This window comes from Genypterus blacodes, unplaced genomic scaffold, assembly GCF_046128005.1.
Source record: "Genypterus blacodes isolate CSIRO-AG114 ecotype Tasmania unplaced genomic scaffold, CSIRO-AGI_Gbla_v1 ptg000102l_1, whole genome shotgun sequence".
Classification (NCBI taxonomy): domain Eukaryota; kingdom Metazoa; phylum Chordata; class Actinopteri; order Ophidiiformes; family Ophidiidae; genus Genypterus; species Genypterus blacodes.
The window spans coordinates 237501-263287 of record NW_027466906.1 but is presented as its reverse complement, the minus strand read 5'-3'; the positions used below and the strand labels follow the sequence as shown (position 1 = coordinate 263287).

General features: G+C 48.4%; 2 protein-coding genes across 5 annotated transcripts in view; one reads left to right on the top strand and one right to left on the bottom strand.

The window, feature by feature from the left end:
* Nucleotides 1-3665: 3665 nt before the first annotated feature.
* akna (AT-hook transcription factor) lies at nt 3666-15464 on the top strand. Of its 3 annotated transcripts, none has more exons than XM_076160018.1 (23): nt 3666-3789; nt 5270-5594; nt 6505-7060; nt 7135-7441; nt 7788-7862; nt 9932-10088; nt 10167-10288; nt 10397-10456; nt 10771-10889; nt 11006-11186; nt 11271-11437; nt 11529-11645; nt 11758-11950; nt 12333-12439; nt 12621-12868; nt 12984-13089; nt 13244-13348; nt 13430-13554; nt 13636-13746; nt 13926-14000; nt 14556-14630; nt 14724-14865; nt 14993-15464. In XM_076160018.1, the coding sequence occupies exons 2-23, from the start codon at nt 5348-5350 to the stop codon at nt 15195-15197; spliced, it is 3600 nt and encodes a 1199-aa protein (XP_076016133.1). In that variant the 5' UTR covers nt 3666-3789; nt 5270-5347; the 3' UTR covers nt 15198-15464. The 3 variants fall into 3 exon arrangements, with proteins under 3 accessions (XP_076016133.1, XP_076016131.1, XP_076016132.1); XM_076160016.1 differs by having other exon boundaries at nt 11755-11950; XM_076160017.1 differs by having other exon boundaries at nt 3666-3793; nt 11755-11950.
* A 978-nt stretch (nt 15465-16442) lies between these two features.
* stxbp1a (syntaxin binding protein 1a) overlaps nt 16443-25787 on the bottom strand; it is a 21848-nt gene continuing 12503 nt past the window's right edge. Inside the window, exons 17-20 of one of the 2 annotated variants that reach the window (XM_076160019.1) lie at nt 25438-25523; nt 24270-24424; nt 21950-22106; nt 18106-18196 (exon numbers count right to left, since the gene is read on the bottom strand). In XM_076160019.1, the coding sequence (XP_076016134.1) occupies nt 21997-22106; nt 24270-24424; nt 25438-25523 (351 nt within the window). In that variant the 3' untranslated portion in view covers nt 18106-18196; nt 21950-21996. Of the gene's footprint in view, nt 18197-21949; nt 22107-24269; nt 24425-25437; nt 25524-25787 lie in introns of both variants that reach the window. The other variant, XM_076160020.1, reaches the window with a different exon arrangement.

Sequence of the window (25787 nt, the reverse complement as noted above, 5' to 3'; positions counted from 1 at the left end):
TGCTGTTAATTATCTTCATCCTGGGGGGGGGGGGGGGGTAATGAGACGCTTAGAGGACGACACCGCTGAAGAATCCACTCACACACACACACACTCATTCTAGCCATTTATAAAAAGCAATTAAGAGATAAGCAATCAGGTGGATTGAGAGATGGAGAACAAGAGAGTGAGAGGAGGAAGAGAAGAAGACCAGAGTAACAAATGGGAGGGCTGGTTGTCGTGGCGATGCATGTGTCCTCAGCATGTCACACAGATTCATCCGGCTGACTGTGTGTGTGACTGTGTGTGTGTGTGTGTGTGTGTGTCAACAGATGAGCAGAGAGAGAGGAAGATGGAAGCGGGGAGACGGCCGAGTCTTTCCCTCAGTCAGGACAGATGTGTGTGTCAGTGCCAGGGCCGCTGTGTGAAGATGTGAAGTGTGTGTGTGTGTGATGTCATCCACACTTCTGAATGAAGCGAGATTAAACACTCCAAAATTCCACATTTGTATGAATCAAAGTCCCTGAGCAAATGAATCTAATGACATGAAGTTAGAACCAAATGAGGTCATGGACATCTGACAGTGTGTCATTGTGTAGATGTGTGTGTGCGTCTCCTCAGGTCTGCAGGTCTCTGATGGACCCCTATGGATCCATGGGGTTACTTCTGAAGGACAGAGACCCATGACCACATACAGAGGGTTCAGGGTCAGAGGTCAATTTATGTGTATGTGACATCACTTCTCTCCCATGGATCCATAAGGGTCCATCAGAGACCTGCAGACCTGAAGACCTGAAGACCTGAACATCTCCACATGATGTCTGTGACCTTCGCTTCAAGAACAAAATTGGGAATATTTGGGAAATATTTTTGTACCTAAAATGGCCGAGAATGATGCCAGAATATATTTTTGTGAGAATCTATAGCTTGGTTGAAGAGGAGGTTCACTGTTGTATCTATTAGAAGAGGATCAGGCTCCAGTTGTTAGTCTGGACCGGTGCTGAAACTGATGCATCTCTACACCACAAACACTCCATCACCTGCTGCTCTCATGCAGATTAGAGGAGAAGGAAGCGGCTGCGTTCAAACCTCCATCTCCTGCTCCTGGGTTCATGTCCTCACTTCCACAGAGCAGCGGCGTCGTCTCTGAATCCTCCGTCCTTGCCACCGAGCGTTTACGGCTGCCGGTGGCGTTCTGCACAAACATATTGTGACTGAGCTCTGGAACGACCCCGGCCTGTAGGCACGTGCTGAAGCCTGCTCGGCCTTCTCTTTGACCAAAGGGTCGCCTGGCGGGAGCCTTGATGGAGGGAAGCGGCGGCAGTGGCTGACAGCTTCATTAATCATCCGCTAAGACAGGGAGGTGTCGGCCTCGGCTGAGATGTTAGACCCGACGCCATTTCCCCACGGGGCGCTGCGGTCAGGGTCCGGGTCCAGGACAGAGAATGCGGCACGGAATTACAGCGACGGCTGAACCCTCGTCACATCAGCATGATGTGTAGCTCAGTATCACATGTGTCGTCTCAAAGGGCTTCACAGGCCCACAGGTCATCAGGTCCCAACCCAAAGCCCTCTAACGCCAAACTCAACTGGATCTTTGCTCAAATGCCCAAAACGTTGGAGCGTCAGATAAGACGTCTCCTGTGTTTAATATCTGGACCTGACCTCCAGACCACCTGCTGTGACATCACTGCTCTCATTGGCCGTTCCTCCTTATGGCACAGACTACTTCCTGAACTCCTCTAATGAATTTTAAAGCGGTGCTGCGTGTCAGGCAGACCTGAGGACACAGAGGGAGAACTCAGGAGAAACCACAGCAGAGGCAATCTTCCTCTGAGCCGGTGAGCAGGAGGAGCCGGGGAAATAAACAAAGACGAAGGGGAGACGCAATCACATCTCCAACATATTGAGGGTTTGAGAGAAGAAGAAATCAAACCTTATTCAGAGAAACGTCTGGAGCCGATTCAGAGATCAGGGAGCTTCATCAAATCACAGATCTGTTCTTTAGTTTCTTCCTTTCTTATTACTTTTGCCGTCATCCTGTGTTTTTCTTCTCCTTCATTTTCTACATGTTGGAATTTGTCTAAAGGGGATTTCTGGTTTAAGGGAGAATGTGGTAGTCGTGGCGACTGTCCTGTGCTTGGTTGCGGGTGTGAAAGGGGAAGTGGAGGAACTCCTCAGACCGGGACCTGTTGCTGGCGCTGTAGCCAGGTGTGGCAGTTAGACCCCCCCCCCCCCCCCCCCCCCCCCACACACACACACACCATCCCACACATGCTGCTTCCACCACAAAGGTCAAAAGCATTAATCCCGACCCCGGTTTCTCACTGGCTTCATTTGTGTTCCCCTCCTCCTGCTTCGTCTGCCTCCCATGCTGACTCGGTTCCTTCCTGCTGCTTCCTCTCGCCTGTCGTCCGTCTCTCTGCCTGCTTCCTGCACATTTTAATGAGGAGTGTTGTACAGTGACATGCTATTTATACAGAAAGTGTGTTTAATTTTCCAATAAAGATAAACTGCATAAAAACAATCAGGCCGTCTCCTCTCTTCCTCTTCCTCCTCTCTTCCTCTTCCTCCTCTCTGAGCAGCTGCAGACTCGCATCCTGCTTCTTGGTTTTATGATCTGGTTCTTTCCTGTTCCTTATCGATTCAACTCTGTCATTATTTCTGCTCGATTAAATATTTTTATTAACAAAGCAAAGATGGAAAGGAAGCAATCAAAGGCAATAAGCCTCATTAATGAGCTCATTACTTTATGTTGATTCTTACCAAGTGTGGATTCAATGACATCAACATCCTGAAATATGACAGGGCTCAAACATGTCTGTTTTGGGCTCATGAGATCCTCTCTCTATTTCTCTATTTCTCTATTTCTCTCTCTCTCTCTCTCTCTCTCTCTCTCTCTCTCTCTCTCTCTCTCTCTCTCTCTCTCTCTCTCTCTCTCTCTCTCTCTCTCTCTTTCCCTAACCCTCAATCTCTCTTTTACTGTCTGTCACTCTCACTAATGCTCACACTATCTTTCTCCCCCTGTGTGTCTGTGTGTCTCTGTGTGTGTGTGTGTGTGTGTGTGTGGGTGGGTGGGTGTATATGTGTGTCTGTCTGTCTCTCTCAGCTTTACATTCTGTCCGTTGTGTTCCAACCCAAACAGTGGAAGGCAAAGGAAATGTTCAGTATTGTATAAATTGCATAACTCTACATATATATATATGTAAATATCCTGTCATTTCAGTTCGTCAGTTCTAAGCAAAATATTAAGTTTTAATTATCTTAATACAATAGAAAAATATCCGTAATTGACAAAGGTATCGTTTGTTGCCAGAGAGAATACGATGTAAACAAAGATGTCGTTGCCTTCCATAGAAACGTGAGGCAACGCTGCCATCGCGTGGAAGCTGCAGTTGTCCCTCAGTGAATCCACGGTAAGCCCCGCCTCCGACGTGCAAAGTAACCAATCACCGCTCTGAGATTTAACCTCATCAGCATTGAATGTTGCCCGTTTTCTTTCCTGTCAGGCAATTTGACTTCAACAAACTCCAATAACGGAATGTTTTGGTTTATTCTCAGTGAATAAAACGTGACGGTGAGTTTCATCGGTGATGTTTTTAAGAAGAAACCATTTTCCTGTGGCCTGTAAGCGATAAGTCTCCTGAAAGACAAACCCGGGGCTGAATCACCCACACGACGCCTCCGTGAACTTTTCCTGCAGCTAAATCAGCGCAGCGCTCAAACACTCCTAATTAGCCTGATTACCTTCAAACACGGAGCTTTATGGCGTTTATCTACGAATTTAACGCTGCACAGAACTTCCTACATGTAGGTACGAAACTGAAAGCCTCGTCGCGTTGCGTGTGTGTGTTTGTTTAGTTGTCTTAAGTGATTCTTATCATCATAGTAACCGACTTTTGAACCGGCGCTGACTTGTTTAAGCTAGCAAGCTGCCAAACGTTTGTTTTAATTTATTCTTCATAAACAAGACGAGGGAAAGTTTCAGAAGTCTGTGTTTTAACGGCCGCGGGGCTTTTTAATGTCTTTCTGGGCTGTAAAGTGTTGAACAAAGCCAAAGCAGGTTGGCCGTTACACTGATTTGTTGTGGTGTTTGCCATGGCGACGCGTTAGTTTGCGGTTCTCAAGGCAACTCGGGTCCCTGCACACAAGAGGTGTGTGTGTGTGTGTGTGTGTGTGTGTGTGTGTGTGTGTGTATAGATTGTGTAGGTTTCCTTAGAGTCTAACAGGTTAGACTTGGTGACGTGATGTTGACATGTTGTTGAGCGAGTCTGACCTGAGTTGTGTAACAGTTTCAGAGGTTTTAGTTCAGGTTGTGTTTTGAACTAAAGTGCCCAGATTTCCCTCATGTGAGGTGGAGATAAGTCTAGTGTATAGTATATTATGGTATGGATTATTATGGTATAGTAACCATAACCATGGTGAGTGTGTGTCCACTGCATGAGCTTTGTTTCTGGTGTTTGTTTTTGTCATTTATGTGTTAATGAGTATCAGCATGATCACACTCAGACTCTTCTGTCATCAGGCTCAGCTCAGCTTCAGCTTCATGTCAGGTGCCACGTCAACCAATAATCAGTTGTGTGTCAGTTAAAGTGAGTACTCTCTTATAACTGATCAGTCGTGACAGTCGTAGAACGTTGTTGCCAAATAGTGAGTACCTCTGTGAGCCTCTCACTCCTCTGTGTGAGGACGTGTGTGTGTGTGTGTACACGTGTGTGTGTACACATGTGTGTGTGTGTGTGTGTATGTACACGTGTGTGTGTGCACGTCCTCAGCTCCTCCTAAGCAGATTATCTGTGGTGTCTTAGTCCCCGGGCCTCTGTAGCAGGTTGTTGCTCTGCAGCACTCAGGCTCAGCTCCACCTTTGTTCAGGATGCTTGGGATGCTCCAGGCGTCGCTCTGTGAGATGAAACGTGTGCTCTGGGCTGAGGTCTGCTCAGACAGCTCTGGGAATGAGAGGACGCTCTTCCCTCTGTCTGTCCTTCATTGTCAGTCCCTAGTCTCTCCCCCCTCTCCACCTGCTCACCCCGGGTTCAGCTGAGCCTGCTGACTGTCGGGCCATCACGTCAGCCTGAGCAGCTCTGGCAGAGAGAGGAGCGCTCAGTGAGCTCACGTACGCTGAGCAACACTGTGGAGACCATGGGCTGGGTTTAGGACAGCTTAACCCCCCCCCCCCCCCCCTCTCAAACCAGTGTGTCTGTGTTCCTGTGACACACACACACACACACACACAAGCACAGTTTTTCACCACTGCTCCAACCACTGAAGTTACTAAACTCTTGTGTTTCAGGAGCTCTATCCAAAGTGATCTTCTGCTCAGGGATGAAGCTCTCAGTCCAGCAGTCAGTGCCCGGCTGAAAGGGGGGCCATGGGGACGAGAAGCAGGAGCACCACAGCCGGGTGGTCCTTCTGGACCCCTGCACCCAGACGCTCCTCACCCAGCAGCTCTGAGGAGGAGTGGGAGGATGAGGAGGAACACAAGGCAGAGAATGAGGAGGAGTTCCTCAGCCAGATGGATGAGAACGGCATCATCGGGCTGAAGGAGGCACTTGAGGGTTTGAACCTGAGGAGACCCCCATGTGACCCCGCCGGGCCTGAGGAGGACCGGCTGCTGGGTGAGGAAACGCTTTGACAGGGTCTAGGTTCTCAGAGCTGCTGAGTCAAGGTGGTGACGTCAGCTGACACACACTCAGATCAGCGATGTGTGTTTACAATTTGCGTTTAACGTTTAATTTACTAGATCGCAGCTAACTATGCAGGAACCACGGAGCCTCAACCAGCGGAGCAGCGGAATCACATCTGAACTCACGGATATTAAAGTAGAAATAAAAAATGCCGCGTCACGACACGAAACGAACGTAAAACAGAAGCAGACAGGCAGCAGGAAGCCGCCGCGTCTGCGTTTGGCGCTGCGCTCACACATCCGCGCACCTGAAAGCTGCTGCGTGACGTCATCCACGCGGCTCAGCTCCAGGTAGCGGCGGAGGCGTCTGATGGCGTCATGCCCCTCCGGTCCAACCCTTCATATATCGCGGAGCTGCGGGGCGGAGCTATACGCGTCCTCTCTCCGTGCCGCGCGCTCCCCGCTCTTCCGCCTCGTTTCTTACTTCGGTTTGTTTTCGGACTCGTTCGTGTCCGTCGCGCGCGCCCATGTCAAATATTTCACACGCCGCCTTTCAGAGGTTGCCAAGGGAGACGCCGCGGCATGCTGTCAGAAGGTTTAGCAACAAGAGCAACAAGAGCAACAGGATGAGGAGGCGCTCAGATGGGAGTGAGACATGCAAGTGATACACCTGTCCTCCCCTCAGCCCCTTCACCCCTAACCCCACCTCCCTGCAAGGGACATGTCTGAATACACACACACAGACACACACAGAGACACGCACGTCTTTTGATATACTGTAACACACAAAACCTTCAGTCACGGTAACACAAGGTTCAAATCTGTCACACTGCGGTTGTTTGCACCTGTATGCAACACACACACACACACTCCAACAGTCTCCACCTCTGTGTCTCCTGCAGGTGGTCCCACTCTGGACCCCTCACAGTGGGCAGAGGGCCAGGAGGAGGAGGAGCGCTGGACCAGGAGTTATAGCGCCAAAGAAAGCGATAGTCGTCCGTCATCCCGGGCTCCATCCCTTCCCCTCCTCCTCCGTGTGTCTGCTGGGGACGGAGCCGACGCCCCTCTGGTAGCAGCCGAGTCGTTCCCAGAGGTCGTCGTCACAGGAAGCAGACACGTGAGCCGCGTACCCGACTGTCACGGCCCGCACGCATCTGAAACGGAGAGTAGAAAGCATCAAGCTTCCTCTACGTGGCACAGCCCGGTGCCTCTGAGCGGCGGGCCTGCAGGGGGGTCAGGACAGCCCGCCCACCCTCACCGTCGGCCCGATCCCTCGCCAAGAACCAGGAGGCAGAACTCGCCTGAAGCCACGTACTCAAGGACCCGTTCCCTCGGAAAAAACAAGGCAGGCTCCTCAAAACCAAACCACCGCCCTACATGTCCAGAGACGGAGCAGAGGGGACCAGCAGAGACCCCCTCCAGAACCAGGCCCCCCGGAGCTGAAACAGATGGATCCAGGTAAGGCACGTTCACAAGCGCGGGTGAAGGCTCTCGCTCTCTCACCTTCTCACTAAACCTAGATTTGCCTTCAGCTCCAGGAAGGGGCCTCCCAGTCACCGCACGCCTGACTTCTCTTCAGTGGAGCCCAGGGTCCACTTCCCCAAGAGCGGCTACAGGCCCCCCAAGAGCAGACGCTCCTCCATGGACTCCTCCTCAGCAAAGCTCCCTTTAGTGTTCAAATCCCCCGCCGACATCGTGAAAGAGGTTCTACTGCGAGGCGGCAACGGAGCTCCTCCCACCTCAGACCCCTGCAGGCCTCCAGCCGGCGGCCCCGACTCCACCGTGCCGAAGGACTTCAGATGCCCCCGGCAGGCCACCACCCTGGTGGAGCAGCTGCAGGTAAAAGCTCCCCTGATACCAAAGGTGAGGGTTTAAAGGGAGACCGTCTCTGAGCTCGGCCCCGCACTGACATCGATCTCTGAGGACAGAGGTCAACAATCTAATAAATAACTTTTAGAGGCTTTAACTTTAGCTTCATGGATCCATAAGGGTCCAGTCAGAGACCAGGAAGTGAGCAGCTAGATCAATGACAACGACCTCGTTCAGATGCAATTTCCCCAAAATGATTAGATTTTGTGAAATCCCCATCTTGGTAATTGATCTTCCTCACTGTTTTCCTTTCCTCTTCTGCTCCTTCCCTCCTTCCCTCCTCTCCACTCCTGCCTCCTCTCTCCTCCGGATGCAGGAGGACTACAACAGACTGCTGACCAAGTACGCAGAGGCAGAGAACACCATTGATCGTCTTCGTCTTGAAGCCAAGGTAGTTAATCTGCTCCTCCGACTCTTAATTCATCACAAGTTAACGCCGCAACTCTCACCGCCGTGCACACTCAGTTTCACTTTGAAGGCACAGGGACGTCTTATAAGGATTCAGAAGGATGGCGTCGCTCTGTGAAACCATGATTTATTTTTCGTAGGTAACGTAAAACAAACAACTGACCCACCTTCATCATCACAGCCTTCATTAAGCAAAGGAAGGCAGAGAGCGGGCGAGTGTAAACATCATGTCAGCCATCTTTATTTGAGGGAAACCAGAAGTCCCCTTAATTGTCTGTTTTAGTTGTTTGCGATCACTTCTAAGTGGATTTGTGACGCTTTGTGGCGTGGCGGTTCAAACCTCGGTCAGGGTAGTGAAAAGACGACATCATGCAGGATCAGAAGCTCTGTGACAGGAAGAGGAGCAGAGCCTCTAACAAAGACGCACCACTGCACTTTACAAGATAAAGCCCTGCTCCACAATCAGCACCAATTATGATCAGCTTACACCCCCCACACACACACACTCACACCCTCGTCTTCCTCACCACCACACTTCACCGCCATCTGTCTGCCCCCTCCCCCCCTGCCTGCACTAATGCATTGTGGGAGGACTGCAGGGGAGAAGCTCAAAGCGGTGTCACTGCAGAATCACATAGATACTTTGTCATATCACAGGAGATTTGTTGTTATGCGAGTGTGTGTGTGTAAGTGTGTGTGTGTGTGTGTGTGTGTGTGTGTGTGTGTGTGTGAGAGTGTGTTTTAAGGAGTGTGGATGGCCGAGGTCAACATGAGGTTGTGATGATTTAGTGCTTATCAGGCAGGGAGGAGCGTTCATTCTGGTTTCCATCTATTGTGTGTGTGTGCGTGTGTGTGTGTGTGTGTGTTCTCTGTTCTATAATGAAAACAGGCCAGTTTATGGGTTTAACCCTTTATAGTCCAGCTCTTTGTCTTGCCCTCACTAAATGACCTCTGACCTTGTGGCTTTGTGTCAACCTGATCCGCTATCTAACGATGAGGCTTCACACACACTGCTGCTGCTTCACACACATCACACCGCACAAGCAGGGGAAGCAGCAGCAGCAGCGTTGGGACACTAGATGGCGCTGTAGTCTGTGATGTTGCAGTGGTGTTTTAAATGTCACTGAATCAGATCATCTGTGTTTAAAACGATCTGAAGAAAGAAACAAAGATGGACAACACACACACGTGAAAATTCTCTTTACTTTGATACCAGATTGCTCAACTTTTGTGTTATTTGTAAGCTAATTAGTCCACAACAACAAAATACTGCACATAGTAATATATAATATATTGTACTTGAGTGACAACATAGGCCGAACGATGCGTCTCGTCTTCATTGCGTGTCTCGTCTTCGGTATGAGTTCATGAGGCGGAACCTTTGTTGGGCCGCTTTGTTTCTCACCCGGCGCTCTTTTCCGGCGCGCTTGCTGCATGCTAAGCTAAGCGCTTAGCTGTAGCCGCTAAGCTGTCTCAGCGGAGAACTCGAGCGGGACCCGCGGAGGTTTGCGCCCCAAAGCGGCCGCACGTCTGCACAAAGCACCGCAGAGACCCAGAGAGCGAAGCGAGAGACAACACTCTGTCCGCCGCTCTACGTTAACACGATACACACACACACACTAATACTTCTTAATCCACAGTATAATATTCATTAAAAGTTAGATTACAGCGCAGATACTTGACAGGAAACCCAGTCAGCTACTTCCTGTCTGCTGTTTACTTGAACGTTCTGTATGTTTTTGCACTTTACACCTACCAAAGGAAGTTGAGTTTGTGTTTCAACACAAAAGTGCGAGTATTTCAAGTTATTGTTTGAAAGTATTAACTCTATACGTTCAGTTTAATGTGAACACACTGACTTTAGACTTTAGACGCCTTAACATCACTCACAGCATCGTTCAGTCAGTTGTGGCACATTGCAGTGTTTGTGTCCTCAGGTGAGGTCATTGGGATGTAAACAGACAGCAGGGGTTCACTGTGTGTGTGTGTGTGTGTGTGTGTGTGTGTGTGTGTGTGTGTGTGATGAAACGTTCCCCCTCTCTCTCCCACCAGGTGCAGCTGTACTCCGACCCTCCTCTGCCCACACACTCTGTGCAGTCAGCAGTGAAGCAGGAGGGGTCAAAGGTCATGATGCTGAACTTTCCCCAGGCTCAGAGAGCGGACATCGTCTCTTCCTGTCTTTCCCCAAACGCACTCGGCACAAACCAAAGTACGCTCTTCCTTTAATCACATACAAGAGTTCAGATCATCAATCCTTTATCTAAACAAATCATCTTCAATCCAACAGAAGACTCTTCTGCCCGTCCCTCCTCCTCCACCTCCTCCTCCTCCAGGAGAAGTCTGTGCTCTCAGGTGGGACAGCAGCTGACCAAGACTCTGTGCAGGCAGGCCGACAGGTTCCTCCAGCAGGTAAGCGGGTCGTCCTCAGAGACGTGCAGAGACTCCTCACGTTGCCTCGGCTGTGATTCAGCCACAGATGAAGCTCTGTGTGTGTTCCTCCTCCTCCTCCTCCTCCAGCTGCAGACCTTTGAGGATCTACTGAAGAGCGGCAAACTCAAGGCTTTGGATCAGATGAAGGTAAGGACCAGGAACTGCTTTCAGATCTTTAAGAGCTGCAGACACCTGAGAGCTGAAGTTTAGCAATTTACTGGGAAAAAGAAGAATAAGAATAATATCAGATGGAATCCTTTGATCTGTACTTTAGTTATGTTTACATGTAATTAGAAGAAGAATATCCTGATCTGTGTCTTTCCTCCAAGCTCAAACCGGAGAAGGTCTCACATTTCCTCTCTCTAAGTATCGTATGAAAGTTTGAACCAAATCAATCAATAAGTGAAGCGATCCTGATGTGATTGATTGTGACTCCTCCTGCTGTGTGTTCTCCTCTGCAGGGTTTCTCTCGGCTGGTCGAGGGTCTGGACGCTCTGGAGACGGGCTACCTGATGATGAGGGACCAGCACAGACTCCTGCAGCACCCAGAGGAGGAGAACAGCTGCTTTGATCCAGACAGGTGAGGGTCCAGATCCCTCCTGCTCCTCATTCAGAGTCTGTGTTGAACGCCACTGACTTTATTTTGGCTGCGTTTCTCCGTGTGTGTGTGTGTGTGTGTGTGTGTGTGTGTGTCAGGGAGTTGGAGGAGCTCATCTTCCAGTGTGGGATGTACGTGGAGGAGCTGAAGGAGCAGATGCAAGATCAGCAGCCCGCCTGTGAGACTCCTCCCACCTGTGAAGCTCCGCCCTCTCCACTCCTCCACCCCCTGCCTGTGTCGCCGCCCGCTGAGGGAGGAGAACCAAAGCCGGGCTCAGAGGTACCAACAGAACCTCCAGTCTGACAGATAAGGTACATGTATGAGTGTAAACGTGTCTGAGTCTAAAGTTGTGTAACTCTCCAGATCTCGCCCCTGCCTGTGAGGTCGGGAGGAGGAGGAGGAGGAGGAGGAGGAGGAGGAGCTCTGGGGTTTGACCTGAGCTCAGCTGGAGAAGAGACGCAGGATGATGACACTCTGTCTTCACTCTGCCTCACAGAGAACAACCAGGAACACAAAGTGCAGATGGATTGGTGAGTGGAGGAGACGTTCCTGCTGCGGGGAGGAGAACTGAGTTTGATTTAAATTCCACATCCTCTTCATCCTCTTCATCTTCCTGTTTAGCTGCCAAAGCTCTGAGCCTCCTTCTCTGTTAGACCAGAGTGTGAGGGAAGGAGGAGGAAAGGTCCTGAAGCATCAGGGAACAGGAAACATGGAGCTCCACAACTTTGTCCCTCACAGGTCAGTGGAACAGGGCCGTATGTAGAGACTCTGGGGCCTCAGAGCAGGAGCGCTGTTTATATTAGTTTGGTAGGCATTTGACCTTTGTGACCTCCACATTGTGTCCCAGCAGGCGAGCCGACTGTCCTCCTCCAGCCAGTGCGTCCAACCCTCCTTCACCCTCCAAACGCTTCCCAGGAGCTCCCAGCCTCCTCCCCGTCAGAGCCAAGTACCACAGCAGCAGCCTCACCAGTCTGGGAGACAGCGCCGCGTCAGAGAGGCGGAGCTCCAAGCTGCAGCCGGGCTGCCGCAGAGCGCTCTCTCAGGTCAGTCAGTCAGTCAGTCAGTCAGTCACAGCAGAGCTTTTGAGCCGATGGACCCCTTTTTCCCTGTTATTGTTCAGTTTAATGAGTTTATAAAGGAAAAGGCTGAATTTATTAAACCAATAGGAGCTTGAGTCTGTAGCGTCATGGTAACGAGCAGCAGTGTTGTAATGTTTCAGTCTGTTATCTCTGCGTTGTTGCTGTCTGTCTCTCACTGCAGTAGTGTGTGTGTGTGTGTGTGTGTGTGTGTGTGTGTGTGTGTGTGTGTGTGTGTGTGTGTGTGTGTGTGTGTGTGTGTGTGTGTGTGTGTGTGTGTGTGTGTGTGTGTGTGTGTGTGTGTGTGTGTGTGTGTGTGTGTGTGTGTGTGTGTGTGTGTGTGTGTCAGGATGGGATCGTGTCTCCAGAGACGGACAGCGGCTTCATCGGCTCAGAGAGCAGCAGGCAGACTCCTGCTGCAGCTCCCCTTCCTCTCCACCAGAGGGCGACAGAGAGGTGAGCTCACACTCTGCTGCTGTGTTTACTGCTCTGTAAATCTGCTCCTGTCAACACACACACACACCCACCCCCACACACACACACACACACACACACACACACACACACACACACACACACACACTTGCTGACTGTGGGTTTCCTCTTCTAACCGCTGTGTTTTTGTTTGATGCTTCAGTGTGTCGGCCCCTCAGAAAGGTCTTTCTCCTCTTCCTCACGCCTCCTCCTCCTCCTCCTCCTCCTGGCACAGACGCACCTCTCTGGAGCAGAGCAGCGACTCCCTGCTCAGCCACCCTGCAGCCAAACCAGGACAGGTGAGGAGAGGCAGGAAGGGCGAGGGGAGAGGGGCGTCGGCCTCCAGCAGCTCCTCACGGCACCGGCCCACACACACCGGGACCAGAGAGTGTGAGCCAGACAGCCACCGCAGTGAGTCCAGTCTGAGAGAACACCTCACACACACACACACACACACACACACACACACACACACACACACACAGTGCTGGTTCAGTCTCAGCTCCTTCCTCTCTCCTCTCCTCAGCTCACTGTGACTCCCTGCTCAGCCTCCCAAGACCCTCCCCCGCTGCTCCCCATCACCATGACGATCCCCGGGGAGCGCCGCTCTCCAGCCCTGTGCCCGATCACAAGTGAGTGTGTGTGTGGCCGCCATGGCGATAACAGGGTTGGGTTTAGGCTCAGAGACTGTGTGTGTGTGTGTGTGTTCAGATGCACAGTCAGGTTCCTGTGGGCGCTCCTCCATGTTTGCACAGTAGATCAGTGTGTGTGTCCTCTGTGTCACAGTGAGGCGATGAAGAGGCTGCTGGTTGAGGTCTCCAGACTCCAGGAGAGACTGGAGAGCAGCCTGAGGAACGGAGATCTGCCCACAGCTGCACCGCCTCACAGCAGGTCACCTTCATCTCTCTGCTCTCTGCCCTGTGTGTGTGTGTGTGTGTGTGTGTGTGTTAACACTGCTACGTCTCTGCTCAGGTCTGAGGAGCGATGGAGAGAGGGGAGCTGGTGTAAGAGGAGGAGAGAGACAGAGGAGGAAGAGGAGCGATGGCGGCAGAGACCAGCAGACAGGAAGAGATCAGCACACAGACACAAAGACAGCAGTGAGTGTGTGTGTGTGTGTGTGTGAACTTGTGTGTGATTAAAGAACTTCACAGATTAACGACCTCATGTTTGTGTTTAAGGCCCGCCCACAGACTCAGAGGCAGAAACCCTCAAACCTCAGCTCAGACACAGACACACACAGACGCCACCGGGGAGGAGCAGGAGGAGGAGCAGCAGAACATCGCCCTCAGGTAAGAAGATCAACCAGACCTGAGAGAGATCAGAACAGGACAATGATACAAGCTGCTGTAAAATGTGTGTGTGTGTGTGTGTGTGTGTGTGTGTGTGTGTGTGTGTGTGTGTGTGTGTGTGTGTGTGTGTGTGTGTGTGTGTGTGTGTGTGTGTCTGTGCGTGTGTGTGTGTGTTACAGGTCAGCGCCCCGGCACAGATGAGCCTGACACAGGAAGTGTGACCTCTGCGTGTCCTCAGTGTCGCTCCTCTCAGGGTGAGATGAGTTCTGTTCCCCTCTCTTTACCCTCTGGATGTTTAAAGCTGCTCTGGATCTGTGTGAGCTCAAACCCAGCCGTGTCACAGGACCCTGGGGTCAAAGGTCACAGCAGCAGGTGGGTGACCTGCTGGCTTTGAGCTCATACAGGACACAGACTTCACAGGCTGACGTCTTCATCACACACTTTACTGAACCCCCCACATCTAAAGATGATTGATTGATTACTTATAGAGCCTGGGTCTCACTCTGATGCCTGAATGAACTGATTTATAGATACTGTGACAGAGCGGTGGACAGAGCGGGCGTGTGCGAGGTCTAAAGGTGGATGTGTAGCGGCGCTCTTCTTCTTCTTCTTCTTCTTCGCTCTCTCTCTTCTTAATGTTCTGAGTTTCTTTGAGTCGTTCCTCCGCTGTGCAACATGAATAAAATGTTCTGCACACATTTCAGCCCAAACGTCTTCTGTTTTCATTTCCCTCAGCACTAACCAAGAGTCATGATTAATAACACTGTGTTAATGACATCACTTTATGCTGATGTCATCCTTCGCCGCAGGAACATCAGGGGGCGCCAGAGAGACGAACGCTCGCCCTCCACCGCTCTGTGGACACTCTGCAGGCTCAGAGTCGGGTAAGGAACAGGAAGCTGAGCTATGTAACGGTTCAACACAGTCACATTTACCTGTGTGAGTGTGTGTGTCCTCACCTGCTCTGTGATTGACAGCTTGTCGGAGGAGTCGGCAGCGGACAGAGCGTTCCCCTGAGCGAGCGGCGAGGGGCCGACACCAGGCAGCACTGCCCACTGCTACTCTGCTGGGAGGAGTGCCTCTGCTGCAGTGTGTGCCAGTGTGTCCTCCTCCTCTGCTGTGAGTCACACACGCACGCACACACGCACACACACACATTTATCAGAGATAGTAATAATTTATGTGATATCCTCTGAAGTGTGACCTCTAAATGTAGTTTGGTTGAACTTGTGCCTCCTCTCTTCAGGCTGTACTCCCCTCCTGTGATGGCCTCACCCTCAGGGGTCAGAGGTCACTCCCCATCAGCAGACGACCAGCGCGTTCTAAACAAATCGTTGAAACGAGCGATCAGAGCAGCGACAAACATGAAACACACGTCCAAACACATGGCTCGCTCTCTGGCTACAGGCCTGCAGCACCAGGAGCTCCTGAACCAGACCTGGATCTACTGAACCAGACCTGGATCTACTGACCCAGACCTGGAGCTCCTGAACCAGACCTGGATCTACTGAACCAGACCTGGATCTACTGACCCAGACCTGGAGCTCCTGAACCAGACCTGGATCTACTGAACCAGACCTGGATCTGCTGAACCAGACCTGGATCTACTGAACCAGACCTGGATCTACTGACCCAGACCTGGATCTGCTGAACCAGACCTGGATCTACTGAAGCTCTCTCTCTCTCTCCATGAATCATCATCCTTACATGTTTCAACCATTAAAACACTTTTTACAGGATCTCTCTGAGTCTCTCTCGTTTCTGTGACTTGAAATGAAAAACAACATTCAGAGATCCATCAGTGTAAAAACATTGATTATTGGACCAAATTGGTCATTTTTGTAAAAAGCCCACATCTCTGCAAAGTAAAGAGCTTGAGTGCCCAGAGTTCAACCACAGCCTCTAGAGTTGTGTTCAACATAGTAGCAGTGTGTTAAAAAAAGTGAGTAAAGCTCAAAATCCTTATAATAGCTTTGATCTTCATACACACACACATTAATTGGGAACACTGCATTCAATTCCAAATCAAAACATTAAGAAAAAAAGATCAAATGAGTTCTTCCTCTACAGAAAGTGAAGAAAAGAGATCAGGCTGTTTAAAAAAATAACAGTGTGCATTTTCCTTAACAGGACAGGAATCCAGCCCAGGACGATGCGACTCCACTCCACTCCTCTGCTTCTCTTGGTTTGGATTCAGAAACAGCATTATGATGTCACCCAAACATAAACAAACCCACCGCAGCTGATGGAGGCCGCCGCCGCCGCCGCTGAAAACCTGACAGAGTCCGCAGGTGTGTGTGATGATGTGTGACGTCAGCTTGAGCGGAAGTTGACAATTACAAATTGCGGCGAATCCACACTTTTCTTCCTGTTTTGTTTTCTGCCTGTAGAATTGAAAGGATGGAAGTCTTACATGGGTTCTCTGTGTAATTCTTTCTTCAGTATAAACACGTATTGATTGATTATCGTTTGATCTTTGCTGGGTTTTATTGACTTGTGATTTTTACTCTTCTGGTTGTAGTTTGATTTAAGTTACTCTAGTTTTAATATGATAGACTTTACAATAAGAAATAGTGTATTGCATGTCAGTGCTTTAGTTTAGTTGGTGGCTTTTCTTGCTTGCTTGTTTGTTTCTGCAGCTCGTTTCCCTTTTGACAAATCGTAGAAAATCAATAACGAGCCTCTGCTGTAATGGAAGCCAATTTATTAGACAGCCTTAGTACACACAGGTACACATGGACAGATTGTTTGTGCTTCAACACTGGCAAACATACAATCCCAATAAGTTAAACAGCTTTAGGACGGACTAATGTTTCATTTATTGATATTTTTTCTCTCTGATAAATAACTTTGATATAAATCAATTGATTTGACAGAGTAAAATCTATACAACAGCAACTGATCATAGAAACAATAAAAACACAAAATCAAGCGTTTGCATCACAGAAAACCCATAATAGTGCAAAATACAAGGAGTTTGGCCTGGAAAGAGGGCGGGAACCAACGTGAAAAGGTGGGCGGGGTTTGGTTTGCAAAGCCATTCACCATTGGAGGAGTTTACATCGGAAACATCAGACGGACAAAGAAAATATAGATATTAGTTCTTTTTCCCAGTTGACCACTAACAGCTAAAACGTCACAAACACGGCGGCTTCACATTTGGCTTGTTTTTGTTTTTTTTAAAGGAAAATTATCACTACATCACAGTCAGAAATCACCAATCAACAGTGAGACGCTAAAACAGACACGACACTACTGAGTGCATGGCCCAATGAAACAGAGATCAGACAGATACAATACTGAAATACAACTGGCCCTTTAAGATTATTCAGCAAGCAACGGCCAAGGTTTGACATTAAAACGCAAAGTCTCTCCGCAGAAAGGAAACGTTTGTGGCGAGTAAATACTTTACAGTCGGCCAGTCGGCGTCTGGAGGAGGGAGGAGTCCAGTGGGGCCTTTTTTCTTTGATTCATCTTTTAAAAGCCTCGTCGCGCAAATGCGTTCAAGCACGACTCTCTAGGAAAAGCTAAACGTTGACGCAGTGGCTCCTGACTCAGCACCGGGGCCCCCAAGACCCTCCAGGCCCTCAGAACCCCCCCCCCCCCCCCCACCGATGACCACACACACACACCATCAGAGCTGAGGTCACGCTAAGATGGCGTTATTTCCCGCGTCTTTGAGCAAATTTTCGCGGCGCTTTGAGCCAGTGTGTGTGTGGAGGGTCCAGGTCCCAGTCCAGGTTCAGGACTCAGAGGGACCAGGTGCTGGTTCAGACAAACGTTAATCCTGCAGCTCTCAGGAACATCCACACTAAACACAAACACAATCCACACGAGTCCAAGCATGCTACTGAATACAAACACCTCAGATGGAGCAGAACTCTCGATTTGTCCCCTGATGAAATATATCTATATCATCTATATCTATATATTGCATGTTGTCATAGATCAGCTCGTGGCTCCCCGCTCCTCCACTCGCTGCACCGACAGAACTCACACTGAGAGGAGAAACCCAAGGAGCAAACAACAGAAAACTTCTACCTTTACACACTCTAGCAGGAATCATAGCATACAATGTTACAGTTTGGTACTTTCAGTTTTAAATGGCCTTCTGCTGATATTTAAATAAGTTGATTTCATTGCATCCATTGTAAAACATGAGAATACTTTCCACAATGTTATTCTTTGTTACAACATAGATTTTTTTCATCTGAAGATGTTTTTTTTTTTCTTCTTCTCAAGCAAGATGCATACAATTAATGTAGGAAATCTGGGGGAGGGGGAGGGGAGGGGTCACCAAGAGGGAAGACAGGAGAGGGGAGGAAGAGGAGGAGGAAGAGGAAGAGGAGGTACGTGAGGGGAAGATTTTAGCTGGTCACTTCCTCGTCTGGTTTGTTCATGGCCTTGAGCTGTTCCAGGAGGCTGGTGGGAGTGAAGATGTTGGTGGAGCCTGAAGGTTGGAACACACACACAAACACACACACACACAAACACAAACACACACAGCGTTAGATGGGCCCGGACTCGGCGTCCATCAGAGAGCAAATGTGTTTTCAGCTCTTTAGTAACAGCATGAATGAGAGCAGAACGTAAAGACGGAAACACGGAGCAGAAATCATAAAAGCCAGCAGCTGCAGAATGAATCATGAGTCTGATTGGTTGCTCGTGACATCGCAGCTCAAAAACCTCAAAACAGCAGAAAACATCAGGAAATGTCTGAAATTAATGATTAGCAAAGAAATGCGAAATTCATCTTCTGTCATTTGTGTTTGTTTGAAAGTAAAACAACGCTTCCTTCACTGTGAGTGCAGCTGATAAAGTTTATTACCTGGACACAGATTCAAGTTCCTGGATTTTTCCTCATTATTACTACAGATTTCCTACAGAGTGTAATGTAGTTGTTGTTGTGAAAACAAGATACTCTGTGGTACAAACATTTCCTGTATCTTGTGGAAACGAGCTCTGTTACGATAAACAAGATAATCAGGGACGATAACATCTTCATCATCATCAAGCACAACATCCTGCTCACATGTACATGAAACTAAAAACTAATCTGATTGCACAAGATATCTTGTTTGCAAAAGAGAGCAACATCTCACAGAATAATAGCTTGTTTTATCCTGTTCACAGAGTGTGTTATGTTGTTCATAGCTTGTTAATCTTGTTCATAGAATGTGTTATCTTGTTCACAGATTGTTATCTTGTTCACAGATTGTTATCTTGTTCACAGATCGTTATCTTGTTCGCAGTTTGTTATCTTGTTCACAGTGTTATCTTGTTCACAGTGTTATCTTGTTCATAGAGTGTGTTATCTTGTTCACAGGTTGTGATCTTGTTCACAGATTGTTATCTTGTTCACAGATTGTTATCTTGTTCACAGATCGTTATCTTGTTCGCAGTTTGTTATCTTGTTCACAGATTGTTATCTTGTTCACAGAGTGTTATCTTGTTCATAGAGTGTGTTATCTTGTTCATAGAGTGTGTTATCTTGTTCATAGAGTGTGTTATCTTGTTCACAGGTTGTGATCTTGTTCACAGAGTGTTATCTTGTTCACAGTGTGTGTTGTCTTGTTCACAGAGTGTTATCTTGTTCAAAGAGTGTGTTATCTTGTTCACAGAGTGTTATCTTGTTCACAGAGTGTGTTATCTTGTCCACAGAGTGTGTTATCTTGTCCACAGAGTGTGTTATCTTGTTCACAGATTGTATTATCTTGTTCACAGAGTGTGTTATCTTGTTCACAGAGTGTGTTATCTTGTTCACAGAGTGTGTTATCTTGTTCACAGAGTGTGTTATCTTGTTCACAGTGTGTTATCTTGTTCTCACTACATGATGTCTGGTTCATCCACCATCAATAACTCTGCATTCCAATGTAACCAAACTTTGCTGAGCTGCAATCGTCACTGCGACCAAGAATCGTCTCCCAAATCTACAAACTACAGCAAAATCTGATCGAACTTCATGATCATGTGTTAAATGTCATGCAGCTGAACACGGAGCGCCATGGAAGCACACGGAGCGACGGTGCCGCCAAATCTGCGACATCAAACCTCACAGCAAATCAGGTGTTAGCAAAAGGATCACATGAGCTCAGAAGCCTTGAATCAAAGAGCATGCAAGCAGCGGAGAGAGACGCGACCTCAAGAGCTGTGAAGTAACAAAGCAACGTTTTTACACCGTATAAATATGAATGAAGGCCTGAGGACACAGAGATGAGGCTCAGACAGCTGAAGACACATTTCAGAGACTGAAAGGTGCTGAGGGGAGTAAAGCAAACATCTGGGCCAATCAAACATCTGGGCCAATCAGTTCCACCGAAAACTCCACTTCAGAATTTCAAAAACACAGATTCTGATTGTGAAACGAGACAGAATCAAGCTTTGATTTACTCCTCACTCCTGCTCCATCACTCTGTTTCTGTTACAAAGCTGCAGTTGGGGGTGAAGGGGGTTTGATCCTCAGAGATAAAGATGTATAGAACATCATAATATAGAATACAGAAGACAAACAGTCCACCTTAAACGGGGTCGGAATACAGAAACAGCTCCCATCATGGGTTTTTAGGGATGATGAACATCAGACTGTGTTTCTGGGTGAAATCACTGAATTCCGATGACCCCGTGACCCCGTGACCCCAAACAGGCAGCTTTGTGGGCTCTCTGCCACAGAAACACAGCGGCGTTGATCTGCACGAGTTGGTTTAGAACAAAAACAAACGTTAGTCTTAGTAAGTAATGGCCGTTAAGCTCGGGAGGTGTTGAATGCGGCAGTATGTCGGGGTGCGTTCCATACTGCTCATGGTGAGAAATTCGTACTGACAAAAACCAGAAAACCATAACGCTTCAGCAGATTAGTCTGGAATGAGATGGATGCCCATGACTACAACACTGTGGAGACGTGGCTTAGAGATGGCAATGTGTGTGTGTGTGTGTGTGTGTTTGAGAAGTAAAAAGGTTGAGCTGTATCTGATGTGGATCCTAAATCACAGTGAAGCTGAACTGAGCTTCCCACGTGATGAAGAGTCGGGCTGGATTAGTTTGAAGCGACTCTGTCAGCAGAGAGCAACTGCACACTGAAAGTTGGGCAACCTTTGGGGCAACTCAGGTGAGAGTTAATCCGGTTGAAGCAGCAGTTGCTTTCATCTGCGTCGCCTCAAAGGTTTGGAGGGACTGTTGCTCTGTGCAGACGAGTCCTGAGCCTGGTCAGCGTGTGATGGGAGGCAAAGAGGGGGAGGCAAACAAACTAACTGCTAAGGAGAAGATCCAACATCAACTCAAGCTCCTGACCTGAAAGAAACCATTAAGGACCAAGGTCTTCTAAGAGGGTTCATCAGGAGAATGACAGCACAGTAAAGATGGACACAGATGGATCTCAGGGGGGGTAGATTAAATCTGCACCGGGGCCAGATGGACTGTGGAGCGGAGTGAGCGCCCTCAGGTGGGGGTCAGGTGGGGGGCGGGGCAATTTAATCCACCCAGTTGAGATGATGGGAGGGCGGAGCAGGGATGAGGCCACGCCCCCCTCAGGCATGACCGCTCCTCTGCACAGACTCCACTCCCTGGAGGCTCAGAAGGTCGAGGGTTCAACACCCGACAGCACCGAATCAAACGCACCACTCCGGTCCTCACTGACATCATAGTGACAGTGAGTTACTCCCATAATACTCTAATAAGTGTTTGCTTATCAACAAGCCATATCATATTAAGAGTAATAATGGAAATATCAACTTTGTCTCTTATTTAACTGCAACGTATAAAAAGGAATTCTGTCTTTAAATGGGAATAACAGCAAACACTTTCAGTTTCACTCGATGGAAGACTAAAGAAAGCACAGGAGAGAGATGTGGCCTCACATAGCCTCCACTGTACCAGAGGCAGAGCCCCCGACTGACGGAGGAACGGGGGTCTCCACCTCCTTCCTCCTCCCCCCACAGCTGGAGACGCAGACTGCAGCTCAAACTAAAACCCCCTCAGATAAGAAACACACTCAAACTGTGCTGGTGAACGGTTTGATCGTCTTCTCTCTGTGAGCCTCTGGGAGTGAAGCCTGAGGGGCGGAGCCATGCCGTGCGGAGAGTGGGAGGTGCCCATCACTGAGGGTAGAGGTGGAGTTACAGAAAAAGGGTGCTGAGTGTTAAGAGGAAGGAGGAGAAAGCCCTTAAACTGTGGAGCAGAAAGGGTTTCTATGTGCGGCTGCCTTTACTTTTTTCAGAGTGATTTCTCTCTCCCTCCCTCCCCTCTGTCTCTGCCTCACTCGGCTGAGGCGTCTGTCTCCTCAAAGGACACCCTAGTGGACTCTCGGAAGTCGGGGTGCTGCAGGTCCGTTAAGAATTTGGTGGGGGTGAGCGTGTGGGTGGAACCTGTGGAGGAACAGAGGCGGCTTCACCACTCATCGCTCAGCACATGCCACGCCCCCTTCCCTCACTCGCTCGCTCGCTCGCTCGCTCTCTCTCTCTCTTTCCCGCTCGCTCAGTTCAATTCAATTCAATGGAAAACACGTGGAGGCGAAGGAGCACAGATCCACAGACTGACAAGGTAGGAGAAGAAACGGACAGAAGCACAGAGACAGCTGACACACACCGAGCTGGAGAGACGCCGCCGCTCGCCGACTCGTGACCGAACACCATTTTGGGAGAATTTGGCAACATTCAAAGTGCTGCCACCTACAGGCCAGAGGACATCAAACGTCCCAGCTTCACTCTGATCGTGGAACACCGGCCAGTTTAGAAAATGTGCAGATTTTAAAAACGGAAAAGATTGAGAGGAGAGGGAAAAATCTTAAATTATGATTTACTTTCTAGAATGTCTTTACTTCAAAAAGCTGCTGTGCATTTCTGTGATATTAGAGACGAGAGAAGAAGAAACTCTTAGTGTTTCTACATCAAGAAGACTACGTAAGATTTATTCCATATTTAGGATGGTTAAAGCATTATTACGGTCATATTTTTATTGTTGTCTAAAGTTAATTGTCCCCCAAAATGACACTTTTGCTACTTTTTGTAAAAAGCCCATATCTTGGTGAAATAAAAAGTTAGAGCTCTAAAATTTCAAACACAGCATCTACAGGACAAGAAGATTGGGCAAAATTTTATTTTTGGTCGGATTTCCCAAAATGACAGTGTAACCATGGACCAAATTGTTCATTTTTGTGAAAAGCCCATATCTTGGTTAATTTAAGAGCTAGGCCGCTAGAATTTCAAACACAGCATCTTTATGGCCCTGGGAACCAGTGGTGTAAGTTTGGGGCAAATTTAATTTTTGGTCCGATTTCCCAAAACGACAGTGTATACATGGACCAAATCGTTGATTTTTTTTTCACATGCTCATATCTTGGCGAATTTAAGCGTTAGTGCTCCAAAATTCCAAACACAGCATCTATATGACAAGAGGATCATATTCTGTAAGTTTGGGGCAAATCTTATTTTTGGTCCGATATCCCAAAATGACAGTGTAACCATGGACCAAATAGTTTATTTTTGTGAAAAGCCCATATCTTGGTTAATTCAAGAGCTAGAGCTGGTTTTTGAATTGAATTGAATGTCGAACGTCTCTCTCTCTCTCTCTTCCTCCATCTTTCTTACTGTAAAGGGTTAACACAGCACTGTCACACACACAGGCACAGACACACACTCCACTCACAACGCTGCACAAATAAACAGCGACACACAGAAGAAGACATGGCATGGCTGCAGGTTAGAGACAACAGAGGGTTTAAAGGACAGGAAGCAGAGCACAACAGAAACCAGCAAAGACACAATACAGACTGAGACACAAACATTATACCCCACAAACATTTCCTTCTCTTTCTGTGCTTTCATATCAAATCAGACTGCTGAAATAACCTGCACGTCTCTAACACGGAGAGGAATCAGGTAAAGTACGCAGATCTTCATGTCAAACCTGACTGAGCTCTCATCTATGAGCAGAGTGAGACTGTTGGTCCTCTCCCTCTGCACGTTAGGTGGCTGTGTGTGTGGGAGACGTTAGGAGACGCGTGGTTGCGCTCCAGCGGACGGGATTTATGTGTCGACTGCATGGATGTGCAGAAACATCGTTAGAACTTAGAGAAATGGAAATATGTTTTCATCCCCAGTGACAAGATAAAAAAGGAAGTGGTCTGTGGCCTTCATCAACAGAAATGGAGAGAAAAACAAGAAGGAAAACAGAAACAAACGCAATCTTTTCTGGTTTGAAGCTGCTACACACGCTGTAGAGATGTGGGAGCTGTTGCAGCGCTGCAGCTCCGCCCCCTCTGAGAACACAAAGGCTCTGACTGAAGATAAAATACCTTTTTGAAGCGCGTTTTGTACCTCAGACACTTTTCACAGTCAATCACTTCCTGTACTACAAAACATGCCCACTCTAGGACACACCCACTCAGAGACACACCCCTGTGCTTGGTTGCAGTTGTAATAACGTTCACGGCGTGTCTTTCAGTGTGTTTGTCCTCTCGTGACCCCGTGGCCTCCCGCTCCTCGCTCTCAGCCCCGCCCTCAGCAGCGCTCTCCTCTTGTAATACTCACCAATGATGGCTTCCCACTTCCCATTGGCCTGTGTGACCTCATAGGCGCAGCGCATCTCACTGAAGGACACGCCCCCGATGATGAAGACCATGACGCGTGGCCCGGTGCGGTATTCTCCAGGGGTCTTATTCTTGTGCCAGTGTCCGTAGCGAGCACTGCAAGAGCAAGAAACCAGAACCAGGGTCATGTTAGGAGTCCATCAGAACGTTTACATGCACGTCACACTTATTATGCTCCAGGTAAGGCAGTACGTCCTTTTACATTCAATATGAACACATTATCAGTTGGGGTCTAATGCAGATAAAAGATTAGATTGAACTCCTTGCTCTGTGGCGTTCCACACAGATCCATTTTAGGACCACTTTCATTTCATCTTTCCTTGATTCCTTTGAGTCGAGACATCAAGTGATCTTCTTTCTTTTAACAGCTACACAGATCTCAAACTGGAAGTCTGGCTGATGACGGACAGAATCCTATTACTTTGGTCTTTGTATCCGTCTAACCCACATGTCTGCCTTAATGCCAGTACAGAGTATTGTTTGTATGCGTTGTGGGGGAGGGGAGCAGGGGTGTGGACCAGCAGGAGAGTATTGGGTGTCAAATCAATACACACACACTCACACACACCATTTACACTCAACCCTCCCAGTCGCTCTGCTCAGATTTTGTTTACATTCCCAATTAAATGGATTGACAGTCACATAGTCCAGATCTGCTACTCAGGCTAAACATTTATGCTGATTTAAATCTCATGACTCCCGATCAGACATGACGTAAACATGGCGATTGATCTGTTGATCTGTTTTCATACTTACAACGACCTCTTGACCTTTAATGAATGCTCTTTAACCGCACAGGATTAAAAATGTTACCTACATGAATTCCTTTATTTTGGTGAAAGTCTTAGCCGCTGCGTTGTGCCTGATAATCACAGTATTGATCCAAATTACTATTGATCTCAAACCACCATTTAGCTCATTGCAATTCAAATGGGATCACAACAGTCTGTATGTATGTGTGTGTGTGTGTGTATATGTGTGTGTGTGTGTGTGTGTGTGTGTGTGTGTGTGTGTGTGTGTGTGTGTATGTGTGTGTGTGTTTGTATGTGTGTGTGTGTGTGTGTGTGTGTGTGTGTGTGTATGGTGTGTGTGTCTGTGTCTGTGTGTACCTGACTGCAGTGGTGCTGAAGGAAGCAGAGGAGCGGGTGGAGATGTAAGGGTAGTGCTTGGTGTCCAGCTTATCCTCAATCGCATCCTGCAGTGGAGAGAGGACAAAGACACACACACACACACACACACACACACACACACTTAAATAGAGGCTTTAGAGCTGCAGTTGCGTCACAAAGCTCCTAGCAACCTCCTAGTGTGTGGCTTCCACTGGAGAATTGCATCGACACAAATAAGAGCTAAATATAGTAAACAACAACAACCAGGGACAAGCAAAGGATGTTTGACATTAAAGGTTTCTGCATCAGTTCAGTAACAGCCAAGTAAATATTTGTGCTGATGCAGATTC

Excerpts from the sequence above, each read along its gene's own strand:
- akna (XM_076160016.1), top strand. The coding sequence starts at position 5,348 with ATGGGGACGAGAAGCAGGAGCACCACAGCCGGGTGGTCCTTCTGGACC. Across the intron at positions 11,438-11,528 it reads CACAAAGTGCAGATGGATTG|CTGCCAAAGCTCTGAGCCTC; the intron begins GTGAGTGGAGGA and ends CTTCCTGTTTAG. Across the intron at positions 12,869-12,983 it reads TGAGCCAGACAGCCACCGCA|CTCACTGTGACTCCCTGCTC; the intron begins GTGAGTCCAGTC and ends TCCTCTCCTCAG.